Source organism: Pomacea canaliculata, linkage group LG12 (genome assembly GCF_003073045.1).
Source record: "Pomacea canaliculata isolate SZHN2017 linkage group LG12, ASM307304v1, whole genome shotgun sequence".
Taxonomy (NCBI): Eukaryota; Metazoa; Mollusca; class Gastropoda; order Architaenioglossa; family Ampullariidae; genus Pomacea; species Pomacea canaliculata.
This window is the reverse complement of record NC_037601.1, coordinates 10,172,001-10,190,380: the sequence shown is the minus strand read 5'-3', so window position 1 is coordinate 10,190,380 and position 18,380 is coordinate 10,172,001. Positions and strand designations below refer to the sequence as shown.

The 18,380-nt window shown below is 41.0% G+C and overlaps 1 protein-coding gene across 4 annotated transcripts; it reads right to left on the bottom strand.

Moving 5' to 3' along the window:
- Positions 1–188: 188 nt before the first annotated feature.
- LOC112553396 (zinc finger protein ZFAT-like) lies at positions 189–16,698 on the bottom strand. 4 transcript variants are annotated; one of them, XM_025220586.1, is made up of 19 exons: positions 16,563–16,698; positions 12,928–13,104; positions 11,443–11,739; positions 11,175–11,270; positions 10,645–10,779; positions 10,346–10,503; positions 9,752–9,901; positions 9,122–9,320; positions 8,298–8,593; positions 7,324–7,511; positions 5,899–7,199; positions 5,296–5,509; positions 4,427–4,530; positions 3,961–4,139; positions 3,459–3,559; positions 2,842–3,196; positions 1,909–1,996; positions 1,321–1,397; positions 189–723 (listed from the first exon to the last, which is right to left on the bottom strand). In XM_025220586.1, the coding sequence occupies exons 2-19, from the start codon at positions 13,091–13,093 to the stop codon at positions 463–465; spliced, it is 4,365 nt and encodes a 1,454-aa protein (XP_025076371.1). In that variant the 5' UTR covers positions 13,094–13,104; positions 16,563–16,698; the 3' UTR covers positions 189–462. The 4 variants fall into 4 exon arrangements, with proteins under 4 accessions (XP_025076371.1, XP_025076372.1, XP_025076369.1 ...); XM_025220587.1 differs by lacking the exon at positions 16,563–16,698 and adding an exon at positions 15,314–16,543; XM_025220584.1 differs by lacking the exon at positions 16,563–16,698 and adding an exon at positions 13,438–15,301.
- Positions 16,699–18,380: the final 1,682 nt, after the last annotated feature.

The window sequence follows — 18,380 nt, the reverse complement described above, 5'->3', positions numbered from 1 at the left end:
CGAACAAGGTGGTCTAGACCATAACTCATCTGGTATATGCACCCACCCTATCTTTTTGTGGTAGGTTAGACTCACTTACCTCACAGCCAAGTTTTGTACTACATTCACACTTGCCCACTTCATACATGATTCATAGCAGACTCACACTCGGACACCTGAGGCACTTATTCTAGACTCACACTCTAAGACACATTTGGCATGTGATATATTCTCATTCTAGGCTTATATGCTCATTTGACAAAGTTCTTATTCAAGGCTTACTCACCTGACAAAACTCTCTTCAGAATAAATTCACACTCACTTGGTAAACACAGTGTTCTGTCCATCATGATGCAATTGTGTTTAGGTCAACAAGAGTACCTTAAATGTATGTGCAAATAAAAATCCTAAATGGCAAATAATATTTGTATATACACACATATTGATGAGGCACCAAAAATCCACCATTTACATATTCCACTGTCATCCTTGAAGAACTGCAACTGAATCGGCTTCATCTACTGTCTGGATTTCCATAGGAACGCCCTCCATGGAGGGGTCAGCAGTGGGGTCATCACTGGGACTGACGTACTGGATGACGTACTGGCCTGCCTCTTCACCATCATCGCCATTGGTTACCAGCACCTGTTCTCCATGTTGTTGGACGATGATGGTTTCTGGGTTGACTGCCACCATCTGGCCATCCTCAGACAAAACTTTGATTTCTTGCTGACCAAATGCTCCCTGCATCAAAAACAAGAAAGCACTGCTAAATCCCAACTGCATGTCGACCTGACCTTCAGTGATGGTGACTCACCCTGCCACTAGGAAAAAGATAATGCTATCATGTGCCCCTAGACACAAAGTAGTAGACATGGGAGATGAACAAATAAGTACATCGAGGTTCCCAGTCCATGATTAAAGTTAAAGGTTATGGTTTTAATGTCTCATGGCCATAGGTGCAATGGACTGTCAGTGGTTCACAGTAACCAGCACAGCATGTCAAAAGGTTTCCATATTTATTCACATTAGTTATTCATCATTGGGTGGATAAAGGGATATTTCAAGTGGCTGGTCATGTGTAGTAACAACTTTCAAGCTTTTCTTGTGTTGTGAGATTTAATTATGCCATCTACATTCATAGCGGCTGACCAAATGCAGTAACCACAAGGTGAGAATCTCCTTGTCTAGTGCGAAACTGTGTCTACATCTGCTGATGGCAATGGAAAGAGATATTATGCCCATGTCCAGTGATGGCTCATGATAAAAGTAAAATGAGAAACTGACACCTGCTGATGGTTAATGATGAAAATAACTACCGTGTGTAGAAACTATCTATACCTGCTGCTGCATGGTGATGATCTGCTGCAGAAGTGTCACAGCTGATGCAGTCTTCTCATCCAGCTCTGAGCTTGTTACTGAAACCAGAAATCAAGTCATGTCTAGTCACCATCACACAGTAAGTTGCATGACCCTGATAATACTGATCACTCAAAGACTATCTGAACACTGAACGCACCACAAAACTCTATAACATGACTACCTAGACTGAACATAGCATAAATAACTTTCTCACCACACACACTCTTTTCAGGGGTAGTGTTCATAAGAGCTGCACACAGAGTACAAGACACTGGCAGATGAATAAACAGATGAGCTTCAATTACCCATGTCAAGACCTGGCTGCTTTCCCACCTTCACCATTGCATGACATCATATTGTGTATTATGACATCAAGATCTGGTTGCTTACCCATCCTTTGTCATGTCTTCCTCATCTCCTGAGTCATGACAAATATTCTGCTTCCTGGCATGAACCATGTTTGTACAGTTACATTTCTCCATCCAATATGTCATATGCTCTTCCATTTAATTAAATCTTTTTGGGAGTTTGTTGATGTTATCACTATTCTTTAAGTAGCAAATTTACCTGTCTGAGAAAATGCCGGTGACAGCATAGTACCAGGTTCCATTACTTCTCCTGTGCCAACAGAAGCTTCTTCTGAACACTGCAAGACCTGGAATACATGTTGCAGATAAGAATATAATTTCACAAAGATTCCAGGTAAAAAGATGCTAATATGTATGTAGGGAAAGACAATATTTCAAATGATAACAAAAGCTGTCAAAATTAACAGACATTTAAAAAAAATGGTTAGTTTAAGTAGCTACAGATCCGCTAAAAATAGTCAAGTAGACTGTTCAGTTCAAAAATAGAAAAAAAAGAATATTTTCTAAAACAATTTTCAAACAATGAAAATGAGAAGAATGCACAACAAATAATATAAACTTGGCTTTTGGGATCTCAATGATGCTCACAATCTCATTGGCCCTCTAAATAACGGGTCCATCCAGTTCAGTGACTTCATTAGATACAATATCCACTGATGCATTTTTACTCTTAGCTAAAAACTGAAATGTTAAAAAGCAGACAGCATGATTAAATGCAGATTTATAAGCAGCAAAAAATAGTCTAAAGCATCTGTGGGACTTCACGATCCGTAATCACACTAATTTCCTCCCTCAAGCCAGACCTACCAAAAGCAATAAGCCTTGTTGTCTTAAAATACAAATAAATTTTAAGAAATTAAAATGTTTGACTTATGTTATAAATCCACAGTCAGAAAGTATGAGATTTTCCTGGTCAGGACAATGGCACAACCTTGGTGCCTCAGCATGGGAAAGTCTACCGCCAGTAAGTATGTCTGCAAGGAGCTAGTGACTCTCCTCCTATTCTAGCTGTATAGATGACAAACTATGACAATCCTGCACAAATCACCACCCAGAATGATGGCTCTCTGCTGAAAGGACATCACTTTGTGTTCTGTGAGAACCACTTCAAGTATATGAGAATGAAACTAACCTCGACTTCTGAGATTTGCATCTGCTCTATGCCAGCAATATCCTGCACCTGCACGTGATGTCGGATCTTCAGATGTCGCTTCAGATCTGACAAGTTACCAAAGACATAGTCGCAGCTTAAACACTTAAAAACACGGGCTTCTGTTGACGTTGATGTGGTGCTGCCATCTGCTGGAGATGGGGGCTGCAACTCAGGCAAGTACACCATTCCCTTGTGCACCCGGGTGTAATGAATCTTAAGATAACCAGCTGTGTTGGCTGAATAGTCACAGTGCTGACAAACAAAGCGCTTGACCACCTCATGTGTCTCCATGTGTCGTTTCAAATGACTGCGCTGCTGTGCTTCATAAGAACACCTAGTTTAGAAGGAGACTGTCATCAGAATAACGTTTGACATGTTAGCTATTGCAATGATTCAGCTAGCAAGAAAGGTACTGTAACAAGTGCCCAACAAAAAATGTTTATACAAATGAATTCAAGTTAAATATTGTTCAACTTGCATCAAAACACATAAAAAAGGTGAAAATGAAAGCATTACTCGCATACAAATTGTCTTTTTTTAAATATATTTCTTCCTTGTACAAAACCTATAAACACCTGTTGCAGTTGTAAACTTACTTGTCACACTTGAACAGCTTGCCATCTTTGTGTGAACGCACATGCCATCGCAGGGCTGTTTTTGACTTGTAGGCTTTTCCACACTCTTGACAGGAGAATGGCTGAAAATGAGCTTGTTATGAATGCCAGGTTTAGATAAATTCATATTTTATGCCTGCTGTCTGTGCAAAAGTTTGGAGGAGAGAGCTGTAAATACTACACTACATGCAAACTGGAACATTTTTTTTAAAATCTAGCAAATGAAAAAAAATCCAGTTTGGATTTTTCTCATCTAAGTGGGAGAATAGAACTGATGAATAGAAGCTACTCTTTCCTATTCCCTTGTGAAAAGAATGCTTGTAGGTAGAGTGTACATACAGAGACAGAAAGAGTGCTTAAAGAATGTAAACATGACAGGAAGAATGTTCATAGATAGAGTGTACATACAGTGACAGAAAGATTTCTTGAAGAATGCTAGAAGAATGCACATTTAATGAGAAGAACACCTGGGCTTCTCTCTGACCTTCTGATTGGAGTGGCGCAACATGTGTGCTTGCAAGTTGTTTTTGGAACGGCAAGCATATGAACATTCTGAGCACTTGAATGGCTTGATCCCCTCGTGTATCCAGATATGCTTCTGCAGTTCAGAGTTAGCTCGGATGAAAATACGGTCACAGTAGGGACACTTGTATGACCTTCGACCTGTAGAAAATCAAAAGAATAAGAAAAAATACATCGTTGTTGACCATAAATCTGGACGCTTTTGCATAAATAGCAATGCAAGCAGTAGATTTTCTCAACTGTTTTCAAATTTTCATGTCAACACTACATTTTCCCCTTAATCTAGAGAATCAGAAATGTGATCTTGTACAAGTTGTACATACTACATTTCTCAAACATAGTGCCTAACCCAGCTTGTAAATCTCACACTACTCCCACATTTGACCTTACTCATCTTGCACTCACACTACTTAGACATGGTGTCTTACCTAGTTTTCCCTGTGTCTTGTGCTTATAGCCCGTGAGTTTCTCCATATCTTCGCGTGGCATTTCTGGATGTGTACAGATGATGTGGGCACGCAGTCTCTTCATACTGTTTGCAAAATACCAAAATACATATTCATTAAAAAAAAAAAATAGAAACATGGCACACAGCGCAAATATTTGTAAAATACTGATATAACAAGCTATGACAGTAAAAGGAAAAAAAAAAAAAAAATACTTTAAGATATACAGGTCACAAAAGTTTAAGTACAAACACATCACAACCTGAAATCTTTTATCTGCACTGAAATGACAATGGTGTCAAATGTTGCACTGAGATCAAACAGTCAAGACAGAAAGATCTCCACAATCAAAAGCCAATAAGATGTCATTTGTAATTTGCAGCAGCACAGCCTTGATGCTGCGTGATGCTGACTGATGAAAGAACACACATTTAATTATGCAAAGTTCTATTTGAGGACAATCTTTTTCAAGATTTTGGAGAGAGAAAGTAGAGATGATAATTCTTGAGGCAATTCTGATCTAGAGTCCAGTCTTTAAGGAGTGGTCTCATGACTGCATGCTTGAATGGTGGTGGCAGTAAGCCAGATATAGACAGTTATTAATGATGTTGGTGATGATTGGCAAAAGTGGGTCAATACATTTAGCCAGCAAGGGATGGGAAGAGGATCCAGCAAGCAAGCAGCTGATAAATACTGTGTTGGTCTGTAATAAACATGAGCAGGCCTCACATGCCAACTCTCCTTGTTTAAGGCTGGTACTTAGCACAGGATCCTGCCCCCCTCCAACACACACACACAAAATTTAAATAAGATATTGTCTTAACCATGATGACATCCTTGCCAGAGCTTACGTTTCAAACCTCTCCTGACATTGAGGGCACTCCAAACCAGAAACACCCAAGTGTGTTAGTTGGTGGCTCCACAGTCGTCCTCTGCTGGTGGCCACAAAATTGCAAGACTTGCATGGAAACTGGATGTTTTCATGGTCCCGTTCCACATGGCGCCGCAAGCATTCTTTGGTTATGGTGCAGAGGCCGCATTGTTCACAGCGAAAAGGCTTATCACCTGCACATAAGAAACCCTATGCTGTCACAGTATCATTGCAAGGCTACAGTTGCAGAACAGGTGCATATCAGAAACTTTCAGTGTTGTTAACTGTGTTTTACATAGATGTCATCAGAATAAATTACTTACTAAACATATACAACAGAAATGGATACATCTTATTAGTCAAACTCACATCTTTGCAGCCAGTTCAAACTGGTTAAGTATGATGTGCAGTACATAGAAACAAAGAAAGAAATGTAGCCATAAACTTAAGCTTTCAAATGATTGGTTAAGGATTTTAGGGACTCGCAAAGAATATAAAAACTAGCAAAGAAGACTGTGTGTGAACACAACTGGTGCTTTTGAGATCTTAAAGAAGCAATTCAGTTTTGTATCAGTTCACTCACCTGTGTGTGTCCGGAGATGTGGCTCATAGTCCTGCTTGGTGTGAAACAACCTCCCACAAAACTCACACTCCTCAGAGCCAAAGGTTTCCCTCATCTTGTGTAAAATTTGCATGTTCATGCGCCAGTAACCTAAGCGTTCAACCACACTCACTTTCCCTTCACTATCAACATCTATCACCCGTCCTGAATTTGTCTCCTGCGACTCTTTCAGTTCTTCCATGTGGGATGATGTGTCCATTGAACTTTCTTCATTCTCTATCCCATCTGCCATCTCGTCTTCATCAACATCAGGACCCAAAGCTAAGCCAGGGTTTGGAGCAAGTGGGACCAACACTGACTCTGAATCTGCTGTTACAGAGTTTGTGTCCACACAGACCCCAGCTTCCTCTGTTACAGAGCTTGTGTCCATACAGACCCTAGCTTCCTCTGCAGAAGATGGAAATGATACTTGCAGCGTGTCAAAGGATTTGATGTCTCCAGGATTTGGATTATCAGCCATGCTGGCATCGGTGATGACATCTGCTGTCAGCATGCCCTGTTCTGCTGAAGTCTGTGTGGAAAGGTCACTGCTAGACAACAGCATAGCCTTGCTATTTCCATCACTCTTACTGATGAGGCTAGCATCTGATGAAAATGTTGTCTCAATGTCTTGTGCATACTCAGGAGTGATGACAGTGCTAGTGCCAAGCACTATCTTGTCACCAATGTCATCACTCTGACTGACACCAGTCGACAACATAGCATCACTGTCTACAGAACCTACAATGGTAAGGCTGGTGCTAGACGACACCAAAGCTTTGTTTCTGTCTTCAACAGTCTGGCTGATCAAGCTTGCATTACACAATGGGGATTTTTCTCCGTCAGAAGCCAATGCAGCCTCAGGTGTAGGCTCTGTACCTGTCACAACTACAGAGCCATCAAAACAATCAGAGCCAGAATTGCACCTGTTCTCTAGTTCTGGTCTTCTTTCTGTATCCACCACTTGTAAAGGTGTAATTGCACCCCTTGTCATGGCTGTGTTGAAGGAGTCACTGACATCAAGACTGCTGCTCACATTTGTTGACTGAGAAGTCAGGGTGGTGCAGGGCATTTCTGAAGGGTTCGGGTCTGTGCATAGTGTTGTAGAAGAGAGTTCTGGAGGCAGATTTATGTACTGCTTGTCAACAGCAGGCAGTTTCTCATCAGGCTCTGGTAGGTAGAGGCTGTTGTTGATACTACGTTCAAACAGCTCCTCACAGCTAGCAGCTACACAACCATCTGACCCAGGAGTGGAGTGGTTGTTCTCCAGATGGTCAAGAAGCCTGCAAGTAATACATTTAAAAAGAACAATGGTTGTCAAATTTAATGACACTACTTCTTGATAAAGTCATGACACTCAATCGTGCATGTACACACACGCACACACACCCCACCCCAGATACACACCTGATCGTGGACAAGAATTTCATAGGACAGGCAGCACAGCAGTACAGAACACGATGCTTGAGGTAGTGTTTCTCCAGATATACACGGCGACTGGCAGAATAGTCACACAGTTCACACTGCTGAGTTGTGCCAACATCTCGGATGTCATGGACGAACAAGTGCCTGTCACGGTCTATCTTCTTCTTAAACTGCAGAAAACACAAAATCCAAACAAGTTTCAGCTATGCCCCCTCTCACCACATTCCATATTTATGATGCTTCACTTCCCAAGCAGTTTTACTTTTCTTAATTAATATACCAAATATTCCCCTTGTTTGACATTGCCCTTATGTCATTATAATAAAGGACAATGCACAGCAGAAATCTCACATTTGCTTATTTGTGGTGAAACGTTGCTATAGTTTAGTTTATTCCTTGTTACTCCTTGAGGAGCATAGGGCTGCAACAACACCTCACTATCAGACCCGGTTTTGGGCAGCCCCACTTGGCTGGGCCCATATGGTTCCGATATCCTTTGCCTTGCTTCCTACTGTTTTTTTTTTCAAGACCATTTTAGCGATTATACAAATAATTCTGACCTTGAATTTGTATGCCTGTGTAACTAGTACAGTTGGTTTTTTTCTGCACCATATAGATCAGTGGTTCTTAACCTTGTTTGAGGTACCGAACCCACCAGTTTCGCATTCACCGAACCCTTCTTTAGTGTCATCACGAATTTACATAATCAGTCGGGTGTGTCTTGACCTCTGTGGCAGAGGCTCTGCCGAACCCCTGAAACCGACTCATCAAACCCCTAGGGTTTGATAGAACCCCGGTTAAGAAACACTGACATAGATATTGCACAGAAATTTACACAAGTACCAAAGAGTTGGACACTAATATACAAGCTATTGACACACCAAACTGATAGATCCAAAAATAACAGCTGTCACTTTTCGATTACAGAAAAGACACTGATGTATGACAGTTATCACCTTTCGATTACAAACATGACACTGGTGTATGACAGTGGATCCTCGCGCTTGACGCCCCTGCAGGAATGTCTGGAGATACTGCCTGCCACGCCGGGAGTTAGCATGGTATTTACGAACATGGTTGATGAGCGACTTCCCAGTGCTGTAGTCTTTGTGGCACAGTGCACAGGGATGCCGTGTTTTGCTGTGTGTGGCCTCATGCTCCAACAGATGGCTCTTGTTCACTGTGCGGAAGTCACAGTGTTTGCAACGATAAAACTGGCCTGTGTGTTTCCGCATATGGGTATACAGGTTACCTAGTGACAGAAGATTGAAAAAAGCTTAGATAGCTATGCAGATCCTTTCTCTTATTTCTTCCAGTCCACACTATGCACAAATATTTCATTTCTGGTTCTCTTGGCAGACTGTTAAAGCCTTTTAGTTCTAGTTGGTTACAGAGATGACTGAAGGTAAGACCAAAGGTCCCATAGGCTGTAGAAGCAGCAAGCATGGGTCGTTGTATCTAGGTCAAGAAACAGAGAAGGCAGACTCCAACCCTCTCCTTTTGCTATCTTTACCTCCCTGATAATTAGGTGCCCATTCTTGCTTAGCCAGCTGGTAAATGGTGGTGGGGGGCATATTTTAGCCTAAAGTTCAAGCACGTCTCGACCCAAGAATCATCTTCTCTGTAGTCACAGACCCTAGCCACTAAGCTACTTCTTGTTGTCAATGTAAATGAAGAGGAGGGGAAAATACTGTAAAGGGAGTTTTCTTCTATTATTAAGTGCCCAAGGGGAAGTCATCCATGGTTAAAAATGAAAGAAAGGATAGGTTAAAACAGTTACCCTTAGAATTTGTTGAATACTGGCACTTGCTGCATCGGAAAGGCCGAAGGTCAGTGTGGACTAAGCAGTGAAGCCGCATGTGAGACAGGGTTTTAAAAACCTTTTCACACACTGTGCATGAGTACAAGGACAGGGATGATGAGACACTGCGACCCTGACCTCCACCATGCTCGTTAACATCTTGGTCTATGACATGGATCTTTGACAAAAAGACAAAACATCAACAACACATCTAGCCATAAATGCTAGAAGAGAAACATACCAAACAAAACAGAAAAGACATGACCTTATTTATCCCAGAGGGTAATTAGCATGCCAGCAAGTTTGTTATAAACTGTACAACCATAAAAGTTACACAAAACTTAAGCATAAGCCAAAAAACATATTACCAACAGTACAACAAGTGGTTCTTGCTATGTTCAAATCTCAGGGACAGGAAAGTGACCATCTTCCATTAAAAAAAAACATCAGACAAAGAAAAACAATATGTATTACTGTTCAGCTGTATTACTGAATTTTATGTCATCCATCTACAGATATTATCTACTAAACCAAGATTTTATTATCTCTAGTTTAAAATTCTGCAGGTTTCTTTTTTAATTCCAGGAAGCAAATCAAATGCATGTGTACCTTAAACATGTGGTCAACACAGCTAAGGTCCACAGTCACACTGGCCTCAAACTCAAGCTTCTCTTCCTCATTGCGAAAAATGGGAACATCTTCTATTGTCTCTGTTGACTTCTCTCTTGGAGCAACATCAACATCTGGATCTGTGTGAAGCTGGCACAAAAACACAAGAACATGGTGGAAACAGAGGCAGAGCAACAAAGACAAGAAGTTCCCAACGAAGCTCACCACAGCCATTACAATTGTTCTTTAATGTCCTACATCTGCGGTTCTGAAACGGTGGGGCACGCCTCCCCTAGGGGGACGCGACGTGCTTACAAGTGGGGAGCGAAGGTGGTCAAGTTTCTTATACCGGTATTAGTGAAATTAGCTTACATTGCTGGCTAAGGGGGGCGCGTGGACGTACCTTTCTTTGTCAGGGGGGCGTCACAAGTAATGTTTCTCTTGTTTTCAATAACAGTGAGACTTGCTTTCACTTAAAATCAACTATTACCAACTAGTGATTTTGCTGAATTTCTTGACAACAATAGGGGTTTCCAGCTTAAAACAAATAAAGAACTCTGGCCATGGCTCAGTCGTAGACTGGCTGTATCTTACCTGGTATTTTTTAAATGTGCCACCAGACGCTCTTTTTCTGGACTCATCATCATTGTCTGTGTCATCATCTTCATCATCTGTGATCAAGTCAACAACAGCCTTATATTCTTCCTGGTCATCATCCCGTGCCCCTGCCTCTTCTTCTTCATCTTCATCACCTGTTAGGGGGTAAAAGTCAAACATGAGTTTTCATCACCTGTGGGTGAAAGCCAATTATACATCCTGTTGCCTATCTTCTCATCCCCACAAAGTGTCAATTAACCATCTAATACAGCTGCAAAAGAAAATAACTCACTTACCGGAATCAATTTTGAAAATATCACGCTTACTGATGTCCACATATGCAGAACTTGCCAGGCACTTGTGAGTTTTATAATGACGTTCCTTGTTGAATGCACGCTGACACTGGCCACAGCGAAGTTTGCCATCACTCCCTAGCAGCAAGACAGAATGCAGGTTGTATTTTAGTAATATATAAGTTGAGAAAGAGTTAAAAAAAAAAAGCACAGAGCAGCAGCCACATGAATAATTCAAAGCTTCAGAGAGACAGCATAAACTTTCACATTTGTGTTCTAAATCAACTGTTCAGTTATATTATGGATTTTTCAGAACAGTGAAAGCATGATAGGGATAGTCATCAGTCATTTCCATGCTTATGCCTCAACCCTGTTTTAGCAGGAAAGTGAGCAAGACAGTGCTGATATGAAAGCTAATGAGGCAGCCTAATGAATAAACCCACTGACAAAGAAGGTGGAGATTATTAGCATAGGAAAAGAAAGATGGTGCTGTTACAACAGGATCATGTGCACTCACATGCAGAAAAACTTACCTTGCTCTGGCACTTCAGGCTTTGCACAAGTGGCAGGAACTGCTTGAACAGGCTTGTTTTTCTCCTCTCCTTTACGTGGTCGTCCACAACGTCGACCTTGCAAATAAAGCAACACATGGTTATTCATGCAGACTACAAGTGTTTATATCTGCTGCTGAACTCAGCTTAGATATCTGAAAATTATTTTGTCCTCTGGCATGCTCCCTGGTTTAAAGTATGCACTAGCCTTATTAACAAACTGCCCAAAACCTGAACACCATCAGCATACCTGACTTTTTTGGAGCAATCTCAGTAACTCCAGCTGTGGATGATACCGACTCAGTGCATTCCTGACCTGTTGTTGTAGCTGCTATAGTGGACCCCACAGCACCCAAGGCCTCTAACTGAACTGCATCTGCAGTGATGGTTGCAGAAGAGGAAATGCCGATGTCATGAGCATTGTTGAGGATAATGAAAGTACGAGTAGGAAGGTCTCCATCTTCCCCTTCTACTGCTGCCAGATGACCCTTGGCACTTATTTCATTTAGGTAGGCTAGAGTTGCCACGGATGCATGATCATCATCTTCTGCAACAAAAGACTCTTGTACACAATGTCTTCTACAAAAAAAGACTCTGGTACACAATGTCTTTTACAAAACGAGCCAAAGACTCTGGTACATAACTTCTAACAAAACAAGCCAAACTGTGCCAAAGGAGCTCTGATATCTGTCAGTCAGCTAAAAAGTGATGTGTAAAACACCACCAATATACTTAAAGCTTCTTGTTGATAAGAATCCTTGTGTGTACTTTTATCTAACTACAACTGTTCTCAGTTGTAAACTGTTAAAAGCCAAGATTACATTCTATTCATAACAAAATGATTATTTGAAAAATAAATAAGAAAGGAAACATTTTATATACTTGTAGACATATTTCTTCTAGAATTTCCACTGTGACTGCAATGCAGAAATCCCCATCAGGATTTTTACAACAGCAGCAATGACTAGGTTGAGCATGATTTGACATAACAGCATCGTTAAATTTGCCAGCAAGTAGCAACTGTACAAGCACTTAGTGTATCTCATCGAGCCCTACAGATGTGAGACATCCATTCTGCTAGGTACCATAGAAAAAAGAATCCAGGCTTTTCAAGAACATGTGCCTGATGAAATCACTCTGAATATCATACATGAATGGAAAGACAAACAACAATGTATCATGAAGCACGATAATATTCTCTCCAGATGAACTGTCACCTAGGACAGTTCTCAGATGTTAAACCTTTCTTTCCTTTTTTGACTACATCACATTTTGGATGCTTCTCTAATTTCTTCCTGTACACAATGAGCATCTTCGTGATGGATACCTGCAAGCTACAAAACGACATCATCATCATCATCATGGTCACCACCCTGGTGAGCAACCAAGAACCTCTTCTGGAAACAGTAAAATGATGCAAATCATCTGCTTTTGTTTATATGGCCTGGCACAACAATCTACTCTACAATCATCAAGAGTTGAAATGAAGGTAAAAATGACTGGGTAACATAAAAAAATGTGGTCAGGCCTTACAAAGCGGGACCTGCTTGCTGCTAAAAAATAACAAAAATAAACATGTCAGCAACTGTATTCATCCAACTTCCACCTACCCCAACAACCAGTCCAGGCTTACCATCACAGTTCGGTCAGTACAGGTCAAGAGAATGAGTGAACTGTCACCTACGATAATTCTCCATTATTAAGTACCTGTATCTGACTGACAACATCAACTTACCAATCACACTTTGGGTACCTGTAACCTCAGTAACTTCCCCTGAGCCATCAACATGGACACGAATGATTTCTTGCTGGGGGCGTGTACACCCAGCCTGCTTGTGTTGCATGAAGATCTCAATGTCATTGAATGCACCCTGACAAGTTCCACAGATAAAAGTATCCATACTTGCTGTGCCTATGGCAAAGAAAGTGTTTTTAATGAAGAAAATTTATACAATTTTAAGCAATATTTAACATAGTTACAGAAAGTCCATTTGATTCTGTCTGTTAAACTTCACAGACATGTGTCAAAGTTTACACAACAGATTTCTTTTAAAACAAAGTTACTTGTAAACTAGCCTGAGATTTCATGATAATGTTTTTAGCCTGACTCTCAGACTCACAAGTCAGCATTAGCCTGTCACACTCTTCTCTCAATATTAGCCTTAAATGTCTTGCAGCCATTTTTAGTAACAGCCCGCTTCTAATATTCCTCCTCTACTCTTAGCCTGATCATAATGTTACATACCCATTTCAGCATTTGCCTCTCTTTATAGAGCCATTTAGCATGATTATTCTGATTGTTCATCTCACAGTTATTTGATTGTTCATCTCACAGTTGTTTTGATTGTTCATCTCACAATTATTCTGATTGTTCATCTTGTTCTTTTATCTCAGTCTGCAGGAGTTCGGCAGCATACCTCAAAGTGCAGCTATTTCTGTTACTGTCTATTGTTCCTACTTGAGGAAATGGCAACACAAATAAAACCACTGCTGCTCTGACCAGCATAAGCCTCTCTGCTGCTAATCCTGACACTTGCAACATGAGACTGACTATGCGTTTACACCTACAACATGAGACTGTCACTGATCACGCCCTCAAAGCTACAGAGGACCATGTGGTGGTCCAGTTTGTCCCATTTTTTCTGACTGTATTTAGGGTTACAAAGATTTAAGTAAAAAAAAAAATCCACAGGTCATATTATTGTCAAATATCCCATCTTCACATGTGATGTCACACATAAATCTAAGCCAATCGTTTTCGTTCTCCCTACTCTTTTACTTCATCAGTGCACCTCAGTGACTCTAGCTATTGACATTAGTCTACATCCAGTCTTTGGTCCCTGCCCACCAATGCAAGAGTGATGGGAGTCATTAAGAAAATACCCAACAAGTTCACTGAGACCAACCTAGACCTGCCTGATTTTAACATTCACAGACTAAGTGTAGTCGTTACCTGCTTATGGCAGATTTGGATGAATGTGAATTTCCTTTTCTCTTTGTGACCAAAATTAGGGCTTGTGCATATCTGTTTGCCTCTGTGAATGTGTGTAACAAGTTTTGTTTCAAACTGAAGTCAAACACAAGATTTCTTTTGTAGAATTTTGATTTAATTAAATTACAGTATTCCAAGTTTCCATGATAAAAGAGGTAACAACTTATGACACAAATTCAAATGAATATTGCTTCTCCTAGTACTGGTAAGAATACAGACTTTTGTAGACTTGTAACCCTTCTTAAGCCTTGTTTTAATCACCATTTTTTTTTTTTTTTTTTTTTTGCTTTTCATCACTACAAAAATGAGAGTGTTTATTTCATATCTTTATCTTATGCTTGTACTTTCTTCTCCACATTTAAGTACTCCCCTGCAATACTTTTCCTAAGTGAATATGTCTGTACATGTGCTTACTTGTGTGTGGCTGCATATGTATGTAAAGGGGTGAAACCTGTGACATTACTATGCAGTGCAGAACAGACATCTATCTCTACACCTGCTTGTACCATTGTTAAAAAAAAAGGTTAAGAGTTAGAGACCTCAAAACAAATGGGAAAGTATTTTTTATACTTATTATCTGGCCACCTGATATCTCACTGATGTGTGTGTACATGCGAGAGCTGTGTATGGAAGTAAGAGAGAGAGCAAATGAAGAATGGTTGGCATGAGTGTTAAGTGCTAGGTAATATAAGTGGTTGAAATGATACAAAAATATTTATGTACTCCATGTAATTTACATCTTCTGCCTGTGTATGTTCTATGACCGATGATAACATTTATATCTCGCTCTGCTTTGAAAGGGTCGTCGACCCATCAAATAAATATTTCAGTTAACTGATCACACCTCTTGCTACTGATTGGGGTAGAATATATTAGTGCTTCCACCACCAATTAGTGCAATTTGCCTTGTAGTGGTGTGGTGGCTTGTGCAGCTTCTCGATCCACAGAGCTATGTCGGCAGGAGCCTTGTGTTCCTGGCAGGTCTAGCCAAGCCAAACAGGTCTGTCAGGGGAGAGGTCAGACTAAAATGTTGCACCCTGGCCCTTCAGGTTGGGGGTAATGCTTTTGGCTAACAACCCACTCATGTAAAAAATACAAGAAACAGCTGTTACAGAAATTGCAACAGTACCACAGCAAGGGCCTGGTCAGAAAGATTCCTCTCTAGAAGAGTTTATGACGCATTCTGGTGAAAGCCTTAGGGGAGCCAGCTCGCTGACTCATCTTTTGACGACCAAGGCAAGAACCAGGATAGGGACCTGGAACATCAGAACCCTCTATGAAAATGGCAAGTGACCTGAATATCATTATGGGAGACCTAAATGCCAAAGTGGGAGATGATAACACCAATGGGAAACTCATCATGGAAAAAGATGGCGTCAGCACCTGCAATGAAAACGGAGAACTCTTCACAGACTTCTGCGCTTTCACTGACCATGTCATAGGTGGCGTTTGAATGGAACCTTCAGGGGAAGAGTTGGGAGACCAAAGCAGACTTGGAAAAGAACGACAGAGAGCGTGGCAAAGGATGTCTGAACCACATGGGCCCAACTGAGTGGGCTGCCGATAACTGGGTCCTCTGGAGAGGTGTTGTTGCGGTCCTATGCTCCTCAAGGAGTAACAAGGAATGAACAATATAAGTTCATGTACTATTCTACCTCTTATGTTGCCAGTTTCATGTAGTATAGTCACAACTTTCAAAGAACTGTGTGGTGTACAAAGTGTGCAGGTGTAGATGGATAAGTTCCATTGTTTTGAGTTTTCAAAGCTAAGTCACTGAACAAGGCCAAGAGTGTGGTGCATATTATTGACTTTCGTTTCGGCTTTGTCGGTATATAATGTCTCTGTTGACTTAATGTGTTAAAAGCACTATCCTTGTTATGTCGCCATCCTCGTATCTTGGGAAATGTACTGGACGGATGGCGGCGAGATAGTATGTCTTAAATAAAGATCGCTGTAACTAGAGGTCACATTCATAAATAATTTCTATGACTGGCAGAATCTGAATTCAAACTGATTGCTACAAATACATGTAAAAACTTCTTGTTACTATTTCAGCAAACAAAGTTGGTACTAAGAAATATAAATAAAGAGGGAAATACTATTTTTGCAGTATGCTACTATCACATTAAAAAGTCTGATACTGATGGACATGTGAAGATATAAAAGCACGAAAGAATGTGGTAGCTGGCAATACCGAACACCGTAACAACAACACGTCTGAGAAAATATTTGTACGAAACAAAATTCGAAAGTTCGTCGGCTTCCAGCTCTATCATAAAGCAAGGAGCTAGACGTCAAGCAAGCGTACGTAACTAACAAATGTTCTCGTCCACTTGAAGCAGTCTTTCACAAAAATAAAGTTTTATCTGGGTACTTGCCTCTTTCTTGTCACGGTGTGATGTCTAAAAAAGACACGTTAAAAATATTTGAATGGGGCGAAAATATCGTAACGGCTCAAAAATGGCGTCAGGTCTAGCGGTCACGTGATAGTCAGAGTTACGTCCCTTACAAAAAGTTTCCCCGCCGACCGCCACCATCAGTAGCAGCGTGGGAAAGGGAGGGGGGTGAGGAAAGGTGGTGAAGTGACATTGACAATTCTTTATTATGGAGAGTAAAATAAGCAAGAAAATGCTTTTTTTTCCATTTAACACTCGTCCATTACGGGGAAAAAATAAACTAAGTAAATCAAGTATGAACAAAAAAACTTATTTAAAAGCTTTCGTGGAGTTGGGAGGTATCTCTACAGCTAGGGCTCATCTAATTTTCTTGAATGTACATGTAAGTGCTTTCACATTGGTGTTGAAGATGCGAGTCTTATTGCGGAAGGATAATGCTCGAGAGTTCCAGATGGGGTGTACGTATAGGCTATTGAAAGGATGCCTGGCTTTGTTGATGCGGCTTTTGATATCGTCATCTGCTCCACCGTCCTTGCTGACAATGCTCCCCAGAAACGTGAAGCGGTCTGTTTCTAGGATGTTCTCTCCTTGAAGTTGGATTGGGAGTTCTTGCTTGTTGATTCTCATCTCTTCGGTCTTCTTTCTGTTGACATTTAAGCCAGTCTTCTCTGCTTCATCGGCTAGCTTACTCAGTTTGGTTTGTGCATGTTGTTGCTGATGAGACAGAAGACCGATGTCATCTGCAAAGTCCAGGTCCTCTAGCTGTTTGGTGAAAGTCCACTGGATACCGGTATTGTTGTCTTGGGTTGTCGCGCATAATCCAGTCTATGACCATCAGGAAGATTGTTGATGATAATATGCAACCCTGTCTTCACCACAAAAGGCTTAGTGAGTTTGCCATTGTGAATAATTTGGCAGGGCGAGTCTTCGTACAACCCTTGGATAATGTTTATGATCTTAGGTGGAATACCGTAGAGGATCATGAGTCTCCAGATGACTTCCCTGTCTACACTGTCAAATATGCCTTCTCGAAGTCCACAAAAGATATATAGAGGGAGGACTGCCACTCGATGGACTGCTCAATGATGATAGGGTGGCAATGTGGTCAGTGCATGATATATCCTGGCGAAACCCTGCTTGTTCTGGTCTTAGTCTCTGGTCTAGTGCCTTCTTCAGTCTCTCCAGAATTACCATTACTGTTGTAGATGCTTCTCTATCAGGATTTGACAGTTAAAGATCTGCTCAACTGTGCTCCTGCCGATTATGAAGCCAGCCTGTTCTTCTTCCAGCAGTTCCTCATCGGTGGTGCTGATTCCGTTCTGTATGACTTTCAGCGTGACTTTGCTGGGGTGGCTGATAAGGCTTATCAGTGTTGTCCATAGGAATGGGAATCCCATGGGAAACGTCCCATGGGATGGGATGGGATGGGACAGCACACATTTGTATTTCCCATGGTAGTCGATACTTGATATTGCAAAATAAATTTACTGTTATTTCATTCATCAAGGATTTAAATCTTTCCTCTGAATCATCTATTGTATGTGAAGTAGCAGGAATTATAGAACAAAAGCCGAAAAGTGGTTTTCAGTGTTGTCCATAGGATTGTTAATACCATGGGAATCCCATGGGAAACATCCCGTGGGATGGGACGGGATGGGACAGGCATAAATTGCCATGGGATGGGATGGGACGGGATAGAAAAAGATGTCCCATGGACAACCCTGAGGTTTATGGTCCTGTAGTTACGGCAGTTTTCTTTTTGTTTTGGAAAGTGGTATGACTAGTCACTGCGTCGCTCTA